The sequence below is a fragment of the Gopherus flavomarginatus genome, chromosome 1 (genome assembly GCF_025201925.1).
Source record: "Gopherus flavomarginatus isolate rGopFla2 chromosome 1, rGopFla2.mat.asm, whole genome shotgun sequence".
Classification (NCBI taxonomy): Eukaryota; Metazoa; Chordata; order Testudines; family Testudinidae; genus Gopherus; species Gopherus flavomarginatus.
In genome coordinates, this window is record NC_066617.1 from 347493350 (window position 1) to 347519606 (window position 26257).

The following is a 26257-nucleotide window of genomic DNA, read 5'->3' on the forward strand; positions in this document are numbered from 1 at the left end:
ACCCAACTCTAATATAGCTACCGGGGACATTGCATATTACACAATATAAACTAACTGATCCAAACAGAACATCTCATCTGCTCTAGGGGGAGTTTCTTACTAACCCCAATGCCCCTCAAAGCATATTTTCTCCTATCTAACGTAAGGGCAGATGTCCCCATTATCTATATGAGTGTCTGATATTTATCTGAATCCTGAAAAGCTCCTGGTCTCCATAATATCCCGTGGGAATAATTTTTCGAGGTTAATTATAGGCCGAAACCTGTGAAGTGCTAAGAAAATCCCCTCAATTCCCTATGAAGTCAATGGTAGTTGAAGGTATTCTGGACTCTGCAGGAAATTCTCAACGCTTTGCTGGACAGGGTCTTAAACGAGGTAACACACCAAAAAAACAAATAAATTTATATATATCATAGAATCATAGAACTGGAAGGGACCTTGAGAGGTTATCTAGTCCAGTTCCCTGCACTCAGGGCAGGACTAAGTATTAACTAGACCATCCCTGACTAACCTGCTCTTAAAAATCCTCCATGATGGAGATTCCACCACTACCTCCCTAGGCAATTTATTCCAGTGCTTAACCACTCTGACAGTTACGAAGTTTTTCCTAGTGTCCAACCTAAACCACCCTTGCTGCAATTTAAGCCCATTGCTTCTTGTCCTATCCTCAGAGGTTAAGAACAACAATTTTTCTCCCTCCTCTTTGTCACAACCTTTTATGTACTTGAAAACTGTTACCATGTCCCCACTCAGTCTTCTCTTCTCCAGACTAAACAAACCCAATTTTTTTCAATCTTCCCTCATAGGTCATGTTTTCTAGAGACTTTTAATCATTTTTGCTGCTCTTCTCTGGACTTTCTCCAATTTGTCCATGACTTTCCTGAAATGTGGTTCTCAGAACTGGACACAATAGTCCAGCTGAGGCCTAATCAGCACAGAGTAGAGCAGAAGAATTACTTCTCGTGTCTTGCTTACAACACTCCTGCTAATACATCCCAGAATGATGTTTGCTTCTTTTTTTTTTTTTGGAAAAGTGTCACACGGGTGACTCATATTTACCTTTTGATCCACTATGACCCCCATAACCCTTTCCGCAGTACTCCTTCGTAGGCAGTCATTTCCCATTTTGTATGTGTGCAACTGATTGTTCTTTCCTAAATGGAGTACTTTGCATTTGTCCTTACTGAACTTCATCCTATTTACTCCAGATCATTTTGAATTTTAATCCTATCTTCCAAAGCACTTGCAACCCCTCCCAGCTTGGTATCATCTGCAAACTTTATAAGTGTACTCTCTATGCCATTATTTAAATCACTGAACCGGACCCAGAACCGATCACTGCAGGACCCCACTAGTGATGCCCTTCCAGCATGACCGTGAACCACTATTACATAAAAATAAAGGTGGGGGGAGGGGAAAGAGAAGGGATGGAACAAATCAAGTGATTTGGATGTTTTGAGTTCTAGTCTTCCCACAGCCCACTGCAGACTTCCACTGACTTCACTAGTCTTTGGACTGGGTCCCTTGCTAGTACCAGGATTTTTAATTTTTTAATTATTTTTTTTAATTTAGCTATTTAACTTTGTCGTTCTTCATATGGAATTTTACAGGTTTTTCATGTTGTGGCTTGAAAGCCAGAGGAGAGAGGAGGTGTAGCTTGATGGAAATGAGTTTTGAGAAGGGATTCAAAGGAGGGGAAGAAAATGAGGCTTATCCTGGCCTATGGGGGCAGCGTGAATAAAAGGTGTGCAGCCATGAGTGGATGCAGGGAAGCATAAAGAGTTAACACAGCGTCAACCATGAATGAAAAAATAGCAAGAACAGAGGCATGAAATGGAGGTGAAGGAGACATTGTGCAGAGCCCTCATTATACTGAACGTGAAGTTAGGCCCTGATTCAGCAAGGTGCTTATGCACTGAAGTCAATGGGAATACTCGTGTGCTTACAATTACACACATGCTTAAAAATACTCCTGAATTGGGGCCTTAGGTGGGTAGCTAGTGGAGAGATTTGAAGTTTGGCAGAGGGCAGGTGGAGATGGGCATGACTGAAGCAGAGGGCAAGGAAGACAATCCTGGCTGCAGCTTTTTTAATGGATTGAACAGAAGACCGGGAGGCAAGAGTTGTCCAGAGATAAGGCACAGACCAGAGCACTGGGGCTCAAGAGGAAAGCATGGGCTTTGGAGACAATGAAAAGACTGAAGCAACAGGATTTGGTTGCAATTTATACGTAAATGCTAAAAATTATATCATCCATAATCACTTCAGAAAGAGGCTTATTTCAAATTGCAACATACAGACATTTTCCTAGAAAAGCCAGACTCAAATACTTTTCCCCATTTAGATATACAGCTGCAAAGCCAACCAGGCCTCGCTCTTTTTTTTAATTGATTCTTTTAATTTAATTTTCTACCAATTCAAAGAGCTATAGATTTTAACCTGTGAACTAAGATATCTGGCTCAACATCAAAATTAAAAAAGTAATTTAATTAGCAGAAAAGCATTTGCTAACAGACGGAACTTCTCCTGGCTTATTACCAAAAGCAGTCCTACTGAAATCAAGCTGTATTCAATAGCACTACAGCCAAAAGTGAACACTACTACACACAGTAGCATTTGCAGGGTCAGGCCTTACACATTTGCCTTTGTCTTCCTATGAAATACAGAGTTGTGTAACTACAGGACCATTGATATGTTCAAAATAATTGAAATTGAGGTTTGAAAGTCTTGATCAGTTTTTAATTCCTATCTAGCTTTGTGTCCTGTCGTCTTCTTATATCCAGTTAATCTGTAATTTTAAATAGCATTAGATGTTAAAGTTTGACATGTAATTAAAATAATGGAGATGTTAAGACACACATTACACAAAAATAATACTGTTCTGCTGTTGCACCTTGTTCTAGACAGGGATAAGTGGGCTAACTTATCCCACTTAGAGAGGTTAGCCCACTTATCCTTGCCTAGAACAAGGTGCAACAGCAGAACAGTATTATTTTTGTTTAATGTGTGTCTTAACATCTCCATTATTTTAATTACATGTCAAACTTTAACATCTAATGCTATTTAAAATTACAGATTAACTGGATATAAGACGACAGGACACAAAGCTAGATAGATGGGGATGTTTACATATAGACTAATTATCTTCATTTGAAGAAAGCATAACTAAAAGCTGGGCAAAAGCATGTGAAAAATGTAGGATCATCTTAGAAAGAAAGTGTGATATTGGTTAATGAATGCTAGCAATAACCCGTGCAAAAAAAATCTGTGGGGTGTCTCTAATAAAAGTCATCATTCACTGAGGGCGAGATCCTAGCAATTACTCATGTCAAGTAATACCTTACACTATGAGTGGTCTCAGTGACTTCAGTGGAATCACTCATGGAGAAATGAGATATTAAACCGGATCAATTTTATCAGAATTGCCCGTAAAAGACTATCATAGCCTTGAAAACAAAGTAACTTCCACATAAACAGAGTGTGTGACAAGCATGGGGCTGCTTTGTAGTAATTTATGAATGCCGTATGTTGACCTGGTATGTTTGCTGTGGGCATGTACTGGTTTAATTTAGTAGGAGGATGTATGGAAAACCAAGCAGGAAGAAAAGACAAGGGTACAGAAACCTGAAGGGAAGAACTGGAGATGCCAGAACCTGTGGGATAAGAATGGTTGATATACAGGGCACTGTAGCCCAGGACCTAGTCTAAGAGTGGGGAAATTGCATGATTCCCCCATGAGACATGTAAAAGCAGGAGGCCTGACACAGCAGGAGGTGCAGAGAGGTCACAAAGGGAGAAGAGGTGGAGCTAGCCCTGTAACTAGCACAGGCTGCACCTTATAAATACCAGGGGCAAAACCATGTCAACACACTCTTTTGAAAATTTAATTTTAAAGCACTGGAAATGCCCATTGGTATAAACTCCCAATAAAAACAAAATCCAAGGAAAACCTTCCTTCCCACCCCCAATATATTTGGCTTCCTCCTGGTCTTTTTTTTTTTGGCAACACATTAATACTAATAAGACACAATAAGTGGTGACAGCTGAGGAAAAGTATAGGTTGTGTATTTTTACCATATAACATTATTTCAGATGATCTAGAATTTATGTTTTATCATCAGGAGCATCCTGGATAACAAAGGTGCTTGCAAATGGCAGTGGTGTTTGACGGCTCTCTAGTGGCATATTCCAAAGAAGGGAAAATGTGTAAAATTACACACAGCTGTAAAAGTTGTGCGTTATAAACCATTTTATGTGGTATTAAGCTGTGAATGTTGAACAGCTTGACTGGAATAATTCTGTGTAACCGACTTCACATAAGTGAACTTTCAAAGTATGCCATAATTATATTAGGGCACCTTTAACATAAATATTTTAAAAGCTGATGTATGTTTTAAGGTTTAAATGATTAAAATAAAATTCCCCCTGTGAAATCCAGACAGACTTCATTGCCTTTAATAATTTGCAACCAGATGTGACAGCAAAATTTATTTTTTTATAAAAATACACACAAAGATTACATCAAAGGGTTTTTGTTGCAATTAATTTGAACAGCAAAAGGATTATCTTAACATTTACTTTACAGAATTGGTTGGATACCATCAATGCGGAAAGATCATATTCTAAAGTGCTGCCGGAGATAACTTACAGCTGAACAAGAAAGCACCGCCAGAAGCACAGAAATGCCTGTGTTTTACAGGAATGCTGTACTCACAACTGACACAAAGTATGTTTGCAGTGTTGTTGCAGCCATGCTGGTCCCAGGATACAAGAGAAACATGACAGGTGAGGTATTATCTTTTACTGGACCAACTTCTGCTGGTGGAAGGGATGAGCTTCCACAGTCTCAGATTCAGGCCAGAATTCTGCTCCCTGGATTTCACCTCTGATATCCTGTTCTATGTGACTTCTAATATAAGCAACAAGAGGAGAGCAGCACAGCTAAGATCTGATGCACAGCCCAAAGAATAGAATTTTGCCATAACAAGCATCCTAACATTACAGAGGGAAATGAAGCATAAATGTGGACATACAGATACAAATGAACAGTTGTTGGTGCATACACAATAACAAATCAGTGAAAAATGGCTGATATCCATCACCATATCACCAATGAAGACCAGGTCAAGTTTTGATGTTCTCACAGCTAAGAGGTGGCAAACTTAAAATTGTTCTTAGGAAGGTGTCTGAAATATTAGCCTCTGCAAATGAACTTTACAAAGTAAACACCTGATTTTGGTATTACTTTAGGCTAAGTTAAAAACTAATAGACAGGTAGAATCATAGAATAGTAGGATTGGGAGGGACTTCAAGAGATCATCTAGTCCAGCACCCGAGGTAGTTACTGGAGAAGAAAACATATTGCAGGAAAAAATTAAACTATGATGGCACTGCCATCTTTTTGTGTGTCAGCAGAACACCTTATTCCTCAGCAGGAGAGCTAGTCAGAAACTGGGTTTTGGTTACCTTGTGGACAATTTTGATTTTTCAGGGAAAAACTGAATACCAAGAAATGTTAATCCGAAGACTTTTGGCTCAAATCCAAAAATTCAAGTTGGAAATTTGCAGCTGTGCCTCATGGGAGTTGTAGTTCAGATGCCTCATGTCCCCATTCTTCTCTGTGGGCCAGGCTCCCTGGCTGGACTACATCTCCCATGACCCAGCTCCTACTGACTTTCAATGAGACTTAGACTCCTATATAACTGTCACTTTTGAAAATGGGAATCTAAGTCAATCAGGCAAGTAAATTCCTTAATTTGACAGGAAAACTAGGAGCATCCCATTATACCTAATAATGCAAATACTTGAACCAGGATTTTAAAATAAATTGAATTGAATTCTACATGCAACTCTTACATAAAAATGTCCATATTCGGTCAGACCAAAGGTCCATCTAGCCCAGTATTCTGTCTTCTGACAGTGGCCAATGCCAGCTCTCCCAGAGGGAATGAACAGAACAGGTAATCATCAAGTGACCCATCCTGTCGCCCATTCACAGCTTCAGCTCTTCATAGATTTAGTCAGCAGATACAACATATTTTAATTTAAAAAATGCAGACCATAGCCCATTTTCATTTTCATTTCATGTTCTTTTCAATAAACCACTATGCTGGCATCACATAAATATTTATCAAACTCTACAACTCATCAAACTGTGATATAAATGATAGTATCCTTCAACTTGCATACACATTACTTACAAAACTATTTTAGAAGATAGCAGTGAGATGCAAATAGTCTGAAGCAATAAATGTATTCCTTCACCAGAGAGAGACAACATGGGCATGCTTATTTTGCTGTAAACTATATTTCCTGGTGTTTCATGTTTCCACTGTAAATTTAATCCATGATTAAGATTTTCCAGAAGTGACTGGCTTCTTCTTTGGACTCTAGCACACAGTTTGTCGGGGTATTTCCATCACTCTTTAGGTAAAATTAAAGGCTTCACAACTGTGCAACAAATTGCTGCACCAGTGACAGTGAATCACTACATGTAATTTGCAATCATTTGAAATCCCATCTCCATTTAACGGCATCCATAATTTTTTTTTTGTCATTTAGGAAAGAGAAATATTTCTTAAAGGTAAAGGCTTGGCTTTGTTGGTCTAAAGTTTCAGGACTTAAAAACAAAATAAAAAAAAACACACACACACACAAAAAACCAAAAAAAAAAAACCCCAAACTCTACAGACCACAGTTAAAACCCTGACAGGGTCAATTCAGTCTTTCATTCTTCTGAAGCAGAAAAATGTAGAGCCAAATAGTTTATTGGGGGTAGAGAGAGTCACTTAGGCTCCTAAGTGACCTTGAAAATAGGATTTAGTTCCTAAGTGAATTAGCAGCTTTAGAAAATTTTATCTCTGCTTTGTATGGATATTAAAGATCTCATAGGATTTTTAATAACAGAGTTTTACCCGTATCTGTGTACAGCTGTGACTTCAATAGGACCTTAGCACATGCTTCAGTGCTTCCCTAAACAGGGCCCATAAACTGTGCTTCCTCATCTGTAACAACGGAGATGATCACACTTTCCATATCACGGGGGGTGTTAGGAGGCTACATTAATTGATGCATATAAAGCATACTGAGATCACAGTACCAGAAGGCACTATTTGTCTCCAGTCTCTCTGTTTGTTAAGAAATCATTTAATTCTGTTTCTACCATAGCTAATTCCTTGGACCAAGCTGAGGTAAATATAGGACCCTTCTTGGTGCAAGGCTGTTACTAAGGGTACCAGGACAAATTGTTGTGAGCATAGGCCAGAATGAAAGGCAGAGCTTGAGTTAAAATTGGTGTTTCATTGTACCACCGAAACATGAAAAGAGTGAGGCTCTACGGCCTGGTCTACATTGGTGGGAGGGGGGAAATCAATCTAAATTATGCAACTTCAGCTACGTGAATAACGTACCTGAAGTCGACATACTTAGATCTACTTACCGCAGTGTTTTCACTGCGGTAAATCAATGGCTGACGCTCCCCCATCGACTCCACCTGCACCTCTTGCCTTGGTGGAGTACCGGAGTCAGCAGGAGAGCACTCGGCAGTCGATTTATCGCGTCTATGCACCAGCAGCATTCCAAGGTTAGGACACGAGTGTAACATAGCATTACACACACACACACGCACACACCCCTCCATAGCATAGAAGCTAGTTTACAGAGGGTATAAATTCTAGGCACGCCTAATAAAACTAGAGAGAGGGACACACAAAGCCACTTCAAAAGGCAGTGCTGGTTGAGGAAAAAGAAGAACACCAAACTCCGTCACAGCCAGGATCACATCAGGTGTCCACTACTGAGGGCTTTTAATGGCAAACTACCAGCCTATAAACAAGCTAATTAGAAACAAGGAAGCATAAAGAATAGGCGAAGAAATGAAGATGATTTGGAATTGTACACATAGAAAGGAAGTAAACTAGCTCTCTAGTTAACATATAGGGATGAACACACTCTCCATAGAATCATAGGATTAAAGGGACCGCAAAGGTCATCCAGTCTAACCCCTGCCAAGGCACAGGATTTGTTGTATCTAAACCATCCAAGACAGATGCTATCCAGCCTCCTTTTGAAAACCTCCAGTGAAGAAGCTTCCACGACCTCCCGAGGCAGTCTGATCCATTGTCCTACTGTTCTCACCATTAGGAAGTTTTTCCTGAGATTTAATCTAAATCTGCAATGCTGTAGTTCAAATCCATTGCTTCTGTCCTGCACTCTGTGACAAAAGAGAACAACTTTTCTCCATCCTTTTATGGCAGCCTTTCAAGTATCTGAAGAATGCTATCATATCCCCCCTTAATCTCTTCTTTTCCAAACTAAACACACCCAGTTCCTTCAGCCTTTGCTCATATGGCTTGCATTCCATCCCTTTGATCATCTTTGTATTTCGCCTCTGGATCCTTTCCAGTTTCTCTACATCCTTGCTATACATTGGTGACCAAAACTGGACACAGTACTCCAGCCGAGGCATAACTAGTGCTGAATAAAGTGGTACTATCACCTCCCTAGACTTGTATGCTGTGCCTCTGTTAAAGCAACCTAAATTTGCATTTGCTTTTTTTGCAACAATATCACATTGCTGACTCATGTTAAGGTTTTGATCTGCTACAACAGATCTTTCTCTTCTCAGCAGTGCTGCTGCTAAGACAATTTTCCTCCATTCCGTATTTGTTCATTTGGTTTTTCTTCCCTATGTGTCACACCTTATATTTGCCTTTACTGAATTTCATTTTGTTGTCTACAGCCCAATTCTCCCCTCTGAATTTTAGCTCTATCCTCCAAAGTATTGGCAACCCCTTCTACCTCTGGCTTTGTATAATCTGAAAACTTGATCGGAATGCTCTCTCTACCTATATCCAGGTATGGAGGTACAGGTATAGAATTGCATCCATAACATGCAATTCTTCCACATGTAGCCACCAATATTAGAAGATAAAATAACTGGATGTTTTCTGCCAACACCGTTACACTATAGGAGAGATTAAATTAAATTTTGAGATTTTTATCGACTCCACTTACCTGTAGAGGAAAATAAACCCACTTGCTGGGTTGGCACAGAGTGAAGTTGAAAAAAAGCTGAAGTTTGGCAGGGGAAGTGGGAGGGACATGGATGTAGGGAGGAGGGCATCAGTGGAGTTTAATAATGTGAACTTCACCTATTTAGTAGCCAGAGGCACAGCCACAGTTTGCTGCTACAAATTTGACTCACAAAATTCTGAGATGCTGAATTCTATTATTCATCAACTAGTACCCACAGAGATGTCCATCACACAGGCCAGAGAGAAGAGTTCTGGGATGAAATCCTGATCCCAGTAAACTTCCACTGATTTCAGCAGGGCCAGAATTTCACCATGTAAACTCAGATGTAGCTTTGATAGCACATGGAGTGATATAGACAAGAGGGAGTAGAGCTGGAATTACGCCCATTTACACAAGGACTGAATTTGGCATCTTCTTCTCATTAAGGCAGTAGCCAAAAATACTGATTTTTTTTTTGTAATTCTCACTTTTGCTTTCCTTCACAAGTGTCACAAGAAAGACAATGGATAAGTCAATAGAGCAGGTCAGTTTAAAAAGTGACAAATAAAGTGCATGAAAAGTAAATAAGCAGCAATCTCCTTGTAAATTAATTCAGTTTGTGATTTCAGTTCTTCATTACACCTAGAAAGCCAATTCATCATTCAACAGCATTTAAACTTTCACTGGCCCAACAGCAAAGCTCAACAGATTTCACCCATTTGGCAAACAGATCAGACTTTGCACTCAGATTACAAGGGTGCAAAATAACACCCAAAGCATCAAAACTTGTTGTCTACATATCCTCGATCACAACTGTAGTCACCTTTCCGGGTGGCAAAAAGCACCTGATTTCTTCAATCACTTGAAGAATTTTTTGAAGTATCAATATTCAGTGTAATCACAAGGACAACTGAAGGAAGGTTATTTTTTAAATGCTTTGCTGCTAGGTAATCTTTCAAAACAGTGGAATGAAATACTGCTAAGGGGCTTGTTTGATTACCATTTTTAAATATGTTTTCAAATGGGAAAGAAGAATGTATTTATTCCTATATTTATTTATTTTTCAAATGATCTATCCCAAAGATTGATTAATTTAGGCGTCAATTCAGGAAAGCATGTAAACACACACTTAATTTGAAGTAGATAGTTAAGTCCCACTGAAGTCAAGCACATGGTTAATTAAGTATGCACTGTATTCTGCTGCTCTGGGGCCATAATCCATTGTAGGCAATCAAATCATTCAAACTAGTTGGAGCACAGGTTAAAAATCTGGATAATCTAGTTAAAGAAAGTCTTCAATGAATCCCCAGTTTTTCAGAATTTCACCAGGTAACTTCCATTGCCTTTAGCTCGCTTTATTTTGTTTAATCCTAAATATGACGATTTGGGGACTCTTGTCTATGCAGAGAGTATGAATTCTGTTTGATATCGGAGGTTTTTTATAAGTATCTGCATCAGGCTGCAAACCCCATTCTGAATGTGGGGCTTCCTGCCTTCTCTCTTGCTCTTTTAACTCCATATTGATCTGAAATTTCAAGGGACCGTGGCAAAGAGATAATAAGAGAGGGCTGTTGAGCCTTGCTGGTCTTCTATTCAAACAGATTTCAGAGGCATAGCCATGTTAGTCTGTATCAGTAAAAACAGTGAGGAGTCCTTGTGGCACCACAGAGACCAACAAATTGCTGTACATTTATACCTGCTTATTGTATTTTCCACTCCATGCATCTGATGAAGTGGGTTATATCCCACGAAAGCTTATGCTCAAATAAATTTCTTAGTTTCAAAGGTGCCACAAGGACTCCTCGTTGTTTCTATTCAAACAGAAGCACCCTTGGACAAAGAGTTAGCTGCTACTCAGAAGAATCAGTCTGCCCAGGTGGGAATCAGATCACCTGGTGAGGGACTTTGATCCGGTTAAACAGCGGGGTCACTTGACAAAGGGGATGAAAAGTTGTAAAAAGATATGGTGTCTCAACAGTCATTTTGAGACAAGACCACAAGCAGAGGAAGCTTGGGAAGGAGTATGGAAGGAACCTCACAGCAGAGGTCAGAGAGATTCCTCTCTAGAATGGTAAGGAAATTGAGATGGGGGAATGCACACAGGTGTGGTTATTTTGTCTAGATCAATGTATTTCTTGAGCTATGCAAGTAAAGAGAAATTGTGTTTAGAATCCTGTGCAAAGCAGGTCTACATGTCTGTTAGCTTTTACTGTCACCTGCCCCTGAAGAGGTGAACTATATACTGAGAGCACCTACACAGCTGGAGTTCTGAGAGAAGGTGTGTATAACCTAAGGGGAAGTCTGAGGGGTTATCACGAGTCTCAGGAATAATGCAGTTAGACCACAGGATCTCAGCTATCAGGAGAGAGTGCTAGACAGAGGATCTGCACCCCAAGAGTGTGCAGAGACACCCCAGCCAGGGGCAGTGTCTGGACTCTGTTCAGAGTCATCAGAGTTAAAGCACATGGGGCCCAGTGAGGTGGGGGCCTAACACAAATCTGCCAATCTAAAATTGTGTTTCTAAATCCATAATCATTTACTTAAATCAATGTAGCCCAAGCACCTACAGCTCCCATTATCTTCAGTTGGGGAGCTCAGCCCTTATAGAGAGACTCCTTTTAATGACAGCCCTGAATATTGCTTCAGGCACCCATGTTGGCAATTTTTGGCCATACGGCTATAAATACATCGTTTGTGCCCAACTGCAGTATATAGACTGTAGCTCAAATAGGTTTGAGATGTTTTCAATGCTTTTATTTCATATTAGACCCCCATCTGTTTTTCATAACGTTCACTTTAGAATTTTGATATTTGATTGAACAGTTTGAATTAGCCAAAACATACATTTTTAATCTAATGCTTTAATACCACATTCAAAATTAAAAGCTTCAGAAAAACACATGGTCTGCTTAAACCACAGCAAACCCAATACATTTAATGTAATTTCTTAAGATGCAAACTAATGTTTTCTAATTTCCACACTTAATCTACTATCACAGCTGCACCATTACTGCCAACAGCTATTAGATACTTAAACAGCCAGTTCCTAAACTGTGTTTTACTACACAGCTTCTCCTGCTTGATGTTTATGTTTTATAATGCTGATGGCTTTGCAGTTAAAATCTTTAAAAAACAAACTTCTTAATCAGCGTTCAAATATTGTTTTCTAATGTGCGTGTTTGAAATGTTATTCTTATGAAGAGAATCAATATTACAACAAACTGAATTGTGCATTATCTCAAAGCATATGATACAGCGTGACATATTGTTTCAAACTGCTGAATGTGAATGAAAAACAGCATGCCAGCATTATGAGTAATACCACAAAAACAGGAATTCTTTCATCCCCAAACCTATTTCACACTCCTCATTTACTTTATTGGGTTCAACCTTTAGTCAAGGTCAAGAGTGCAGTGACAGTCCGCAGCAGTGACCTGAGTAATTTATAGTTATCAACAGATAATACAGTAGCTGTAATGGAATCCCCACATTGCTTTTCAGTGGAACTGTATGGTGACTGCAAAGTAATGTCTATTATTTCACACCCATCGTGTGATGGATATATCCAGTCTAACAAAGTTCCTCCTATACCTTGGTGGGTCCTGTGCTTATTGGCGGATTTGCTTGTCTCACAGATTCACCATGTGGGTTGGGAAACAGCCCAGAGACCTTCCCCTCTGGTAGAAGCCACAGTCCAGGTCAGTTCCTCCTGTGTTGGGAGTTGGGAGGTTTGGGGGGAACCCAGGCCCGCACTCTACTCCAGGTTCTGGATCGCAGTTGTCTAGAGTGCTTCCTGGTACAGTTACGTGACAGCTACAAGTCCCTGGGCTACTTCCCCATGGCATCCTCCCAACACCTACTTTGCCCTCACCACTGGACCTTCCTCCTGATGTCTGATAATGCTTGTACTTCTTAGTTCTCCAGCAGTACACCTACTCACTCTCAGCTTCTTGAACGCCTCTTGCTCTCAGTTCCTTGCACGCACTTCCTCTCCTCTGGCTCCCTTTGGCCTGACTGGAGTGAGCCCTTTTATAGCATCAGAGGGTCCTTAATTAGAGTCAGGTGCTTAACGGTCTCACCTGACTCTTAGCAGGTTAATTGGAGTCTGGTGTTCTCATTAGCCTGGAGCAGCCCCTGCTCTGGTCACTCAGGGAACAGAAAACTGCTTATCCAGTGGCCAGTATATCTCCCTTCTACTACTCTGCTGTTCCCAGCTGGCCTGGGTCTATCACACAAAGTAATAAACTCTTCTTATATCTATGCCTGAAACATTTATATTTATAACTTTACCTTGCCTATTATGAAGAACTGAATTTATGCTACATTATGAAGTGAAATAATTATCCATATGCTTTACTTTTGTAAAAACTTCTATGAAGGTTAAAGTAAATAAAATAAATTAAGTAATCTAAACTTACCGGTTTCTTCATCTATGCTAAATCTTCCAAGGCCACTGCCATCCCTGATGGAATACTGGATCTCCCCATCCCTTCCAGAGTCTTCATCTTGAGCTGTCACTTGCAATACACTTGTTCCAGTGCGGGAGTTTTCCTTTACAGTTCCAATGACTGCAAAGTCAGGAAAATAAGGAGTGTAGAGATTTTCATTAACATCCACCACTTCAACCTCAACAAAAGAAACGGAAGAGAGGGAAACTGGACGTCCTTTGTCTTTTGCACGCACAGTCAAGTTATAGAACTGTTGTTTCTCGTAATCGAGTTCTTTGTTCAAGCGGATAGTGCCGCTAGCTTTGTCTATTTCAAATCGTCCATTGTAATCATTCACCAAAGAGTAGCGCACTTGACCTCCCAAACCAAGATCTGGGTCGTGAGTTTCTAGCCAAGCTATTACAGTGCCAACTGGCAGATCTTCAAGGACCTTCACACTGTAGCTAGATGGAATGAAAGCTGGAGAACAATCATTCACATCATCCAAAAAAACCTTCAGAGAAACAACAGAAAATTGCTGATGGCCAATCTCAGCTTTGTCCCTGGCCTCTATCTTTAGTGTATAGTTTGCTTTCGATTCTCTGTCTAGTTGGTCAGCCACATACACTACTCCAGTAGAACTATTGATGGCAAACTGCTGTGTGTCTGTCAATACTGAGTAAATCACTTCACCGCTAGAGCCCAGATCTTTATCTCTAGCTTCCACTTGGATCATTTCTGTACCAATACTCAAGCTTTCTAAAATATTAACTGAGTAACTATCCTGTAAAAAAACAGGACTGTTATCATTTGCATCCTCTATAGTTACAGTCAATAGTCTCCATGTAGATTTCTGGGGATTACCTAAATCATAAATTGTAATGTTAAGGAGATACAGCTCTGTTTTCTCTCGGTCCATGGGCATAAGAACTTTAAGAAGTCCTGTTTCCATGTCAATGTTAAAGCAACTATCTGTATTTCCATCAGAAATTGTATAGACAACCTTCCCATTAAATCCAGAGTCCGCATCATAGGCTTTTATTTTCAGGATCCTAGCACCAACTGGAAGGTCCTCTCTAACCACTACATCAGAGGGAAAGGATTTATCAAAGTGTGGAGCTTGCCTGTTAATCGAATAAAAATCAAGGAAACCATCTTCCAAATTCAGCTTCACATTTGCTTTTGCCTTCTTGAGCAATTTCTCTGCCAGCTTCTGAGCAACTCTAGTTTCTCTACAGCTAAAAGTCTTTGAAGACACTTTCCCATGTACTATTGAAATGTTAACGAACATGGCATCAGCAAAATTCTCTCCATCTGTAGCTGTGATCTTAAGGCCAAAATTGGTGTTCTTTATGCCAGAATTAACAAGAGACTTTTTAAGTTGCAGCACACCGGAGTCAGGATTTAAATAAAAAATTCCAAGCTCATTTCCAGAGATAATTTTGTATTTCACTAGTTCTAGCTCATCTATATCTATGGCAGATATAGCAGTGATGTGACCACCTATGGGAAAGTCAGATGAAATCACTCCCTGACAAGCCACTTTCTCAAACAACGGCTTGTTATCATTGACATTGCCTATGTATATAGTGACATTAACCTCACTTTCATGACGGTACGGCGAACCCCAATCAGAGGCTCTGACAATGAACCTGTAGCTCTCTGGAGAAGACTCAAAATCCAGTTCTTCAGAGGTGCTAATAACACCAGTAAACTGGTTTATCGAAAAGGGCAGTGAATTCAGACTGGCAATGCTGTATGTTATATATCCGTTTTCTCCCTTGTCCTTGTCAAATGCTGAAACTGACAAAACGCTGGTTCCTACAGGAACACTTTCATTGACAAAGGAGCTGTACGAAGGCTGTGTGAACTCTGGAGTGTGATCATTCGCATCTTCTAACCTGACAATAACTTGTGCTTTTAAATCACCACCTTTGTTTACTACTTCTAACTCATAGAGTTCCTTCTCAATGATTTTCAAAGAGTGAGCGGTGATAATAAGACCTGTCGTGGGATTAATCTTAAAATATTCAGCATCCTGATTAGGAGATATTATATATTCCACACCCTGTGGTTCAGGCACCAACTTAACTATAACTACCACTACTCCTGGAGGGGAAAATTCACTGATTGACACATCATAAACTTCCTTTTCAAACTTTACTGGGACACTTTCTCTCTTGAGACTAGCGATGTGGACCAGTTTGACTGCAGAAAACTTCTGAGGAGACCCTTTGTCCTTTGCTTGGAGAGTAAGATTGTAACCATAGGGGAAGTTGTCCCAGTCAATGGGTTTTCTCTCTTTGATTTTGTACTCATTAATCCATTTTCCCTCCTTAGCCAGAAAGAACTGTTCTAAGGGATCTCCAGCTACGATGGAAACAGATTCAATCTCTCCATTAGCTCCTTCATCTAGGTCATCAATGTTAATAACAGCATACGTAGGCTCCTTGTCTAATGGAAAGGGTATGTGGGTTACCACACTTATGGTTGGGGCGTGTTCGTTTATACGTTCAATATGAACATAAAGTTTGGCAGTGCTGCTTACTCCATTGTTTCCATAAAGTTTCATCCCACGATCCACAGCCAGAACTTCAAGGTCATATCTGTTTTTCTCATCACAGTTTAACCGGCCACTTAAAGAGATAACTCCGCTAGTTGGGTGAACTGAAAAGAGATCAACTTTGTTTTTGAAGTAATAATAGAATTCGCCATTGGACCCAATATCTGCATCTGTGGCTGTCACCTGTGCAATACTAGTCCTTAAAGGAGTGCTTTCTGCTATCGTTACAGAGTAAGTGGTTGGTGAAAACAAAGGTCTTAGATCATTCATATCCAAAACCTGGATATTCACTTTTGTCCATGCTTCTAAGTCCTCTCCTCTGACAGACCCTTTTACTACCAATAAATAGTTATCTTGGATTTCTCTGTTTAATATAGCAGAATTCCCACCTTTAGTTCTTATTCTGAGAAAGCAGAAGTCAGCAATTATGACTTCTTCTGCTTTGAAAAAGCCTTCATCATCGCCAGACACTATCTTGTACTTGATATCCCATGAAAGATCTGCCAGTGTAATACCCATTCTACTTGGACTGTTGACATAGGTCCTGGCTGCAGAGTTCTCGTACACTGTAGCATTGTAAATGGAATGCGTAAAGTGAAAGCCGAGTGGTATTGTCCCTTGAAGCCCCTGGCAAACACAGGCCAAAAGCTTGACAAGCAGGATGGTGAGGCAAGACAATGGGGGTCTTGTGCCTGACCAGCAGCCCATATTCATCTCCATCACATCATTCTTTCATCCTAAGACAAAAGAAGAGAAAAGAATAATTAATCATAATTAATAATGGGGAGAGGAGAAATCTTCACTGAAAAATGTCATTATTTAAAAAAAAATGTTCAGAAATTGCATTATTAAGAAGTAATACATTCAATGGTGGCAGTCACTGCCGAGTAAATGTGGTAGAACTGAAGTAGATAACGTCAGTCTAATAGTGATTCTGTGATATATTATACTTTGGGAGGACTTGCTACTGTATCAACATATAGGACTATATGTTACTGGATTATAAAAAATAGGAAATCACCAATCCCAAGCACCACCACCCCAATCAAAAATAATAATCACTGTGACAAACAAAAAGAAACACCCACAAAACCCCGAACAGAATAATACCACACAGGATGATAGACACACAGTGACTACAGAGGATAATCACTGCTAGTCCACCAAAGCCCAGACTTACTAACTTCCAAGGCATGCTACATCTTTTTGCCCCAGTATTTGAGGTGGGAACGGATGTTATTGCTTTATGTGTAATAATATGGTGGGCAAATATCAAGTTTTGCACAGTCTAGAATGGTAAAATAGTACAAGAAGCAAACAATGGTACACAAACACTGACCAGTTTCTTACTGTAGTTATATATTCCTATATAAAATAATGAAGAATGAATTAAGATTGCTTAAGCACATACACCCATACAAAGAGTATGATAAAGAGGTTGCAAAGCCAAGTTAAGGTTGTTTGAAAGACATGAACTCTGCCCCTTCATGCACATATATTACAGTACGGTCTGCAATTACATGAGCACGTACTTCGTTTTTTTCATGTGCCTTCTCTGCTTCATTCTGTGTGCATATAATATAATGCACAGTGAATGAGACAGGTTTTAAACATTTTTATCTTCACTATTCAGTAGTCGCTGGTTGTCTCTGTTTTAGGAAGAGAGCCCGAGACATAAGCCTTTGTATTAGAGGCCTGAGCTAAAGTAATGGTCATAACTTGCTAATATAAAATAAAGTTAAGTTGTGAGCAAGAGGCAGGCCCTGCTCACAGAATCTGGCAATGGGGCTGATATTGCAGAAACACTATTTCCTACATAGTGCTAGGCATAAGAATATATAAGCAAACCCATTCCAGAAAGACAGGACCAAAATACTTCGATACCAAACACATTCCCCAAAGATAACAGGAACACATTGACCCCTCCTAAAGATAAAGTCAGGATGACAGCATAATGTATAGAGATGTTTTGACCAAACCAACATGTACAAGGTAATGGGTGGCACCCAAATACGTCAGAGGGTGGCACCTAGATACATATGGGGTAACACATAATTTGTTTGTACCCGTGTATAAAGATGTATCTCAGAGGGAGTGTCTTTGTCTGGCTGAGGGGAGAATGGAAAGTCCTGCCATTCACTGAGCTGGTTCATTGTCACCAGCATACATGTGTTAGTGTATCTGTAACCACTGAGCCGGGGCATCAGCACCGTGCTTCGTCGGCAATAAACCTGACCAAGTTCCTTCGCAGAAAACCGAGTCTTTGGATTTACTGGGCAGTGCAATCAGAGCCTGCTGTACAGGCTATCTGGCCAGAGTCAGTACAGCATGCAGAGAGAACACACACATGCAGCCAAACATCTGACCACAGTCTCATTAACTGCACACTGTCCAAACTTCATATTCCTGGGGAACATCTCTGGAATTTCTAAATGTTATAGATCACAATTTCCTAACTAAAGGGTGCTGCATCCAACACAAGGGAATTCTGTATTAGACTTCATCTTAACCGATAAAGAGGAACTCATCACAGAACTAAAAATTAACAGCAGTTTAGGTACAAGTGATCATGACTTGATCCCATTTATAATGTGCAAACACAACAAAGTCCAGACCAGCGATTTATATACTTGGTGTTATAAAAGGGCCAAATTCACAAAGTAGAAAACAATTACGGGTTAAATCAGTTGCAAGGAAGAATTTAATCAGAAAAATATGAATGATAATTGGGAACTGTTTAAGAACTCTTAACTAGATGTCCCACAAGCTGCAATTAAGGACAAAGGTGGTATTGGTTAAAGAAATTACCTGGTTTAGAGCAGAGGTGAAGGCAATTATAAAAAATTAAATATATTTAAACATAACAAATGAAAGAAAATATAAGCTGATAGTAATGAATATAAATTAAAAAACTAAGAATTGTAGAAAATTGATCAGGAAAGCAAAAGGGACACAAGGAGAAATTTATAGCCAGCAGAGTTAAGGACAAAACAGCCTTCTTATTAAGCATATGAGTAACAAAAAGAGTCCTAATTATGGTATTGGTCCTGTCAAGGTATGTTTCCCACTTTGAACTTTAGCATCCAGAAAGTGGGGACCTGCATGTACCCTTCTAAGCTTAATTCCTAGCTTAGATCTGATAGCGCTGCCACCAACCAGAAATTTCAGTGTCTGGTACACTCCCTGTCCCCTAAAACCTTCCCTGGGAGACCCAAGACCCAAATCTCTTGGGTCTTAAAACAAGGGGAAATAAACCATTCCCCCTCCCAGACTTTTCCCTCCCTGGGTTACCCTGAGAGTACATTGATCCAAACTCCTTGGATCTTAAAACAGAGAGAAATTAACCTTCCCCTCACTTCCTTTCCCCTCACCAATCCCAGACCCAATCCCCTTGGGTCTTAAACAGGGGAAAAAATCAATCAGGTTCTTAAAAGAGAAAGCTTTTAATTAAAGAAAGAAAAAGTAAAAATTATCTCTGTAAAATTAGGATGGAAAATGTTTACAGGGTATTCAGCTTATATAGACTAGAGGGACTCCCTCTCCCCTAGCCTAAGATACAAGTTACAGCAAACAGAGGTAAAATATCCATCCAGCAAAATACACATTTGCAAGGTAAGAAAACAAACATAAAACTAATCCGCATTTTCTAGCTAGTACTTACTATTTTGAACATAAGAGACTGTTTCAGAAAGACTGGAGAAAGACCTGGTTGTACGTCTGGGCCCTCTTAGCCCCAAGAGAGAACAATGAACAAAACAAACAGCACAAACAAAGACTTCCCTCCACCAAGATTTGAAAGTATCTTGTCTCCCGATTGGTCTTCTGGTCAGGTGTCCGCCAGGTTCACTGAGCTTCTTAACCCTTTACAGGTAAAAGAGACATTAACCCTTAACTATCTGTTTATGACAGGTCCACTACTAGATGCTAGAATTATCAATGAAAATGCAGAACAGGTAGAAATATTCCATAAATATCCCTGTTCTATATTGGTGGGGGGAGTGCAGGGGGAAACAGATGGGGGAAACAGATGATATAGTCATATCATATGATAACACGCTTTCCATTACATTGGTATCTCAGGAAGATGGTAAACAGCAGCGTGCTTAAGTTAAAGTTAGACATTTTTAATTCAGCAGGTCCAGGTAACATGGAGCATAGGGGAAATTCCAGAAGACTGGAAGAAAGCTAATATTGTGCCAATATTTTAAAAAGGTAAATGGGATGATTTGAATAATTATATGCCTGTCCGTCTGATATCGATCCCCAGCCAGGTACTGGAGAGGCTGATATGGAACTCAATTAATAAAGAATTAAAGGATGGTAATACAACTAATGCCAATCAATATGGGTTTTATGAAAAACTGATCCTGTCAGAATAACGTGATATCTTTTTTGATGAGATTAAAGTTTGGCTGGTAAAGGTAATAGTCATGATGTAACTGACATTTTGATTAAAAATGAGAATGATATAAATTAACATGGCACACATTACATGGAATAAAAGCTGGCTGGCTGAGAGATCCCAAAATGTTGCTGTAAACAGGGAATCATCACTGAGCAGGTGGGTTTCTAGTGGGGTCCCACAGAGATAATTTCTTGACCGTACACTATTTAACATTTTTATCAACGACTTGGAAGAAAAGAAAATCATCACTACAAAAATTAGAGGAGAGGTAAGTAATGAAGAGGGCAAGTCACTGATACAGAGCGATCTGCATCACATGGCAAGCTGAGCACAAGCAAGAAATATGTGTTTTAATACAGCTAAATGTTAATATATGCATTTAGGAACAAAGAATGTGTAGTCTTGGCTTACAAGATGGGGGACTGTCCTGGGAAGCCGTGACTCTGAAAAAGATTTAGGGGTCATAGTGGATAACAAGAGTGTCCTGTGGAACGCTGTGGACAAAAGGGCAACAGGAGAATCTCAAGTAGGAGCACAGAGGTTATTGTACCTCTGTACTTGGCACTGGAACAGCTGCTGCTGGAACATATGTCCAGTTCTGATTTCCACACTTCAGGAAGGATGCTGAAAAATTGGAGACGTTTCAGAGGAAAGTCCATGAGACTGATTAAGAGATTAGAAAACCTGCCTTATAGTGATAGACTCAAGGAGGTCAATCTATTTAGTTTAACAAAGAGAAGCAAACGGGGGTTGAGGGGGGAGACTTGATTAGTCTATAAGTACCTACACTGGGAGGAAATATTTAATAATAGGCTCTTTAATCTAGCAGAGAAAAGTATAGTATGATCCATTGGCTGGATACTGAAACTAGACAAATTCAAAATGGAAATAAGGTTTAACTTTTTAACATTGTGTCTTATTAACTCCTGGAATAATTTACCAAGGGTTGTGGGGGATTCGACAATGCTGACAACCTGTAAAATCAAGGTTGGATGTTTTTCTAAAAGATCTACTCTAGGAACTATTTGGGGGAATTCTTTGGCCTGTGTTGGACAGAATGTCAGACCAGATGATCACAATAGTCCCTTCTGGCCTTGGAATCTATGAATGAAGCAGCAGTCTTCAAGACCTCTGCCCCAGGTTTCCACATCCTGTCCACCAAGAGCTTAAATGCATTCTCATTCACTACATAGACCAACTAACACAAACTTTCTTAGATACAGCTACTAGGGCATTACAAGAGTGCGTGTGTACAGTAGTTGGTTTCCTTCTTGATTTGTCTTGTTTTCTACAAAAACAAGTATAGGTGTTAGATGAAGTGGTTTCCATCGTGTACAGGGTTTACAGTTTGGTTCAATGCCTCTCAGCAGCCCCACTATAGAAATTGTTCCAGCACCCCTGAAAACAAGCAGATTTCTTTCACAAATCTCTTTTTTATCCCAAGCCGAATACCAAGATATTTCAAGTATATTCTTATTTACTACCATTACACTCCATATTGTTACCGAAATATCAGGTCTGCCTAGCTGAGAGCCAATTAACAGCCTGACACGGATAAGGAAAAATGCTTTTTCTGCAGAAAAAGGGGAGCCTATACCTTGGTACAAAAGACTCTGTCTTACACAAATTTCACAAACCTTTTATACACATTCAGACAAAGACCCTTGCGTGTTAATACTTGATTGGTAAGTGTAAAATCTCATGCTCCCGTTATCTGGGTAGTACTGACTGGTTTGGAGCAGGATTTTCCTGCTTTGAGGCAAAGGAAAAGAGATAGTGCAAAAGTTCAGGCTACTGTGTCCATGAGCAGTACTCACCCCCTACCCTACTGGCTGCTTGTAATCTATTAAGGGGGGGTCAGCCAACTTTCACAATATTATGAATTTCTACAAGAAGTTTACAAAACATAAACACAGAATGATGTATATTGCTGAAACATATTGAGAGTTATTGTTCAATGACATTTTCAATATTGTTTCCACTTGATACTTTCTACTTTTAAAAAAGATTTAGCTAATTCACTAGTAAGTTTACAAAAAATAAGAATGATTCCCTGTACACAGCCCCTGATCCAAAAGCTTTTTAAATCAATGGGAATCTTTCCACTGACTTCAAATGGCTTGGTGTGTGCCCATAACGAACACAAAATAGTAAAGTATCAGAGGGGTAGCCGTATTAGTGTGGATCTGTAAAAAACGACAAAGAGTCCTGTGGCACCTTATATACTAACAGACATATTGGAGCATAAGCTTTCGTGGGTGAATACCCACTTTGTCAGACGTGACAAAGTGGTTATTCACCCACAAAAGCTTATGCTCCAATACATCTGTTAGACGAAGTGGGTATTCACCCACGAAAGTTTATTCTCCAGTATGTCTGTTAGTCTATAAGGTGCCACAGGACTCTTTGTCGCTTTTTACAAAATAGTAAGTTAATATTAAAAAACTGATCATTTTTCAGGCATCCTAAGAGTGTTTGTTGCCAATTACTTTCATAGCTAGGAGTGAAAATCCTAAAAGCTCCTTTTAAAAGATAATTACTATAAGACCCCCATTGCTCTTATTTTCATAGAAAAGGAAACATTTCAAGGCTGCTTGAAACGGTAATAAAGGAAATGTCAGAACACAGGGCAGAAAGGAGTAGGAAGAGTTGTTGGTAATGACAGGGGTTAGCTTAAGTTTCCAATGTGAGCTCAATACCCACTGGGAGATGTACAAATTGCGTATGAGTTTCAGAATATGAATTCAAGTCAGAGTTAATGCTTCCTGTATAATAGTATGATGGTTGCACTTTTAAGTACTACGGGCAATCAATTTATTTTACTGACATTATGTACATCAAAACACTTTAGCTTCTTGATTCCAGAGTCTCTATTCCATGGCCTAACAGCTTAATCAATAATATTTGATCAACTCTCCCAAGTGTTTATCAAGACAGTTATTTTCATAGGCAATTTCTCCCCCCCCCCTCAGGTTTTCTTTTGTGTTGTATAAACGAGACAACAGAAGTGTCTTTTATTGGAGATGATATAACCCACCAGCTGGGTCTGTTACTGGACAAATACCCCTCCACATCTAGATCAGCGTCATTCTGTAATTTAAACATGAATGTGATGTTTAGGAATGTATCAAGCGATTCACAAAACCAAGTAACACTGTTAACCCATAGATGCACACAGTTATAAGCACTGTTGTTTCCTCACAGAAACATGCTTTGGGCATTTGCAAGCCCTGGTTTCACTCAGGTTATTGATTCCTGATAAAAGCTAAGATGGCACTTTCTCTTCTGGTGGGGAAAGATGGGGTTTTATTGTCATCTCATGCACCAAAAAGGCTTGAGCAGTTGCTATTCTTCCAGAACAGCAAATCTTTTTAAACTTAACCCAATGGGATGAAAAACTGACGGGCCCTTATTTTCATGTGATTCATTCCAGGCGCTGCTACTAAAAAATGCTGCTTCAACCTAGCGTGGCAGACAATGTTGTACAACAGAAAGTATCCACAACAAGTGCCACTGAGAAAAAAAGCTGGCATGGGGGCTGATTTATGGAAACGGGAATTATAACAAGTGAGAGAAAATTAATACCGAAATAAAAGGCTGTGCTGGTTATGTGGTGTGGCACTGTTGAAATACTTACCAGGCCGACCACTGTTTTGCCTTTGTCACAAGGATGCTTTAGACTCTTCCCTCTGCAATGCAATCATGGCCTCAACCCAGTGTTCAAAGGAGACTTACGCCTTCTGAAGTAACCCAAGTGAAATTTTTGCAGGTTTACAACAGAAAATGATTTTACTTTTCAATTGAACAGCAGTTCTGCAGCCTATAAGCACTAAGCCTCTGAGTAAAGCAGAGAAGAGCAGCATTTCACTTATACCCAGTCTGGGGTGGCCTAGCTTCTGCCTAAGTCCACACAACAGCTTCCTCCAGCTAGTTTGTCTCTGCCACAAAGCCTCTTAGTGGTCATTACACATGTCCCCAAGACTTCCACACTCAACTCCCTGCGATCAGTTTTCCCAAGAAATTCATTACTACAAATAAAAATGATGTACATGTTTACCCTTAGGTTAGCCAGACTGAAGGACTGTTTCAGAGGCAGAAATTAAGCAACTGATCTTTATGAAGTTATAGTATCAGAGGGGTAGCCGTGTTAGTCTGGATCTGTAAAAGCAGCAAAGAATCCTGTGGCACCTTATAGACTAACAGACGTTTTGGAGCATGAGCTTTCATGGGTGAATGCCCACTTCGTCAGATGCATGTAGTGGAAATTTCCAGAGGCAGGTATATATATGCAAGCAAGCTAGAGATAATGAGGTTAGTTCAATCAGGGAGGATGAGGCCCTGTTCTAGCAGTTGAGGTGTGAAAACCAAGGGAGGAGAAACTGGTTTTGTAGTTGGCAAGTCATTCACAGTCTTTGTTTAATCCTGAGCTGATGGTTTCAAATTTGCAGTTGAACTGAAGCCCTAACCAGATCAGCCACACCATCACTGGTTCATCACCTGCACGTCCACCAACGTAATATACGCCATCATATGCCAGCAATGCCCCTCTGCTATGTACATTGGCCAAACTGGACAGTCGCTACAGAAAAGGATAAATGGACACAAATCAGATATTAGGAAAGGCAATATACAAAAACCTGTAGGAGAACACTTCAACTTCCCTGGCCACACTATAGCAGACCTTAAGGTGGCCATCCTGCAGCAAAAAAACTTCAGGACCAGACTTCAAAGGGAAACTGCTGAGCTTCAGTTCATCTGCAAATTTGACACCATCAGCTCAGGATTAAACAAAGACTGTGAATGGCTTGCCAACTACAGAACCAGTTTCTTCTCCCTTGGTTTTCACACTTCAACTGCTAGAACAGGGTCTCATCCTCCCTGATTGAACTAACCTCATTACCTCTAGTTTGCTTGCATATATATACCTGCCCCTGGAAATTTCCACTACATGCATCTGACGAAGTGGGTATTCACCCACGAAAGCTCATGCTCCAAAACGTCTGTTAGTCTATAAGGTGCCACAGGATTCTTTACTGCTTATGAAGTTATATTATCTCAAACACCTAATGAAAAAGTTCACGGAACTACCACGAGACAGGGAATATATTACGGTAACCTTTGCTCTTTTCCCAAACCACCGAGCTGTCTCTCTCTCTCACACATACACCCACACATTTTATAACAAACACCTTTATCTATATGGAAACACATCACAGACAGACACTGTTTTCAAAAATATTTAAAGAACTCATGCCAAAATCTAATCTCAATTACTCTGGTTTTATAGCAGCATAAGTCCAATGAAGTACATGAGTTACCCTGGATTTACAACAGTGTAGATGAGACCAGGATTTGACCCTTGAGCCCTAAATTCTACCTAGAAAAAGTGCATGGACATCCTATTTGTGGGTACAACTTTGAGTTCAGCATTAGGAAAACCAGCCCTTAATGTTATGCAGTATCAAACTTAGTAGTGATGAGATAAATTTTATAGTAAAAGGCTCCTCATGGCAATTTTTCATCCTTGCACATATTCCTCAGAATATCTCAGTGTCCCAGTGGATGACCTATTCAACTGAAACTCGAACTATATAGGAATGTACCTATTTATTTACTGAGTCCCTTTCATATCAGATTTTCTTTTTTAAAGAGCCTCATAATGCATACATGCTTGCCGCACAGGAAATGTCATGTGATAGTTATAGGAACAAAGTAAAAAGCAACCCACAATAAACGGAGACATCAGTTTAAAAGCGCTCCTCGTAAAAAAAGTTACACTTTCAAGTAACAAGGAAAATTATTACTTCAGTTTGATTTTGAAATGTTTGGGCAGCAGCTATGCCAAAG

General features: G+C 39.8%; 1 protein-coding gene across 9 annotated transcripts in view; it reads right to left on the reverse strand.

The window, feature by feature from the left end:
* The window catches only part of FAT3 (FAT atypical cadherin 3), a 607093-nt gene that overhangs the window by 461081 nt on the left and 119755 nt on the right, over positions 1 to 26257 (reverse strand). For all 9 annotated transcript variants that reach the window (XM_050940215.1, XM_050940199.1, XM_050940224.1 and 6 more), the window contains exon 2: positions 13434 to 16742. In XM_050940215.1, the coding sequence (XP_050796172.1) occupies positions 13434 to 16725 (3292 nt within the window). In that variant the 5' untranslated portion in view covers positions 16726 to 16742. The remainder of the gene's footprint in view (positions 1 to 13433; positions 16743 to 26257) is intronic.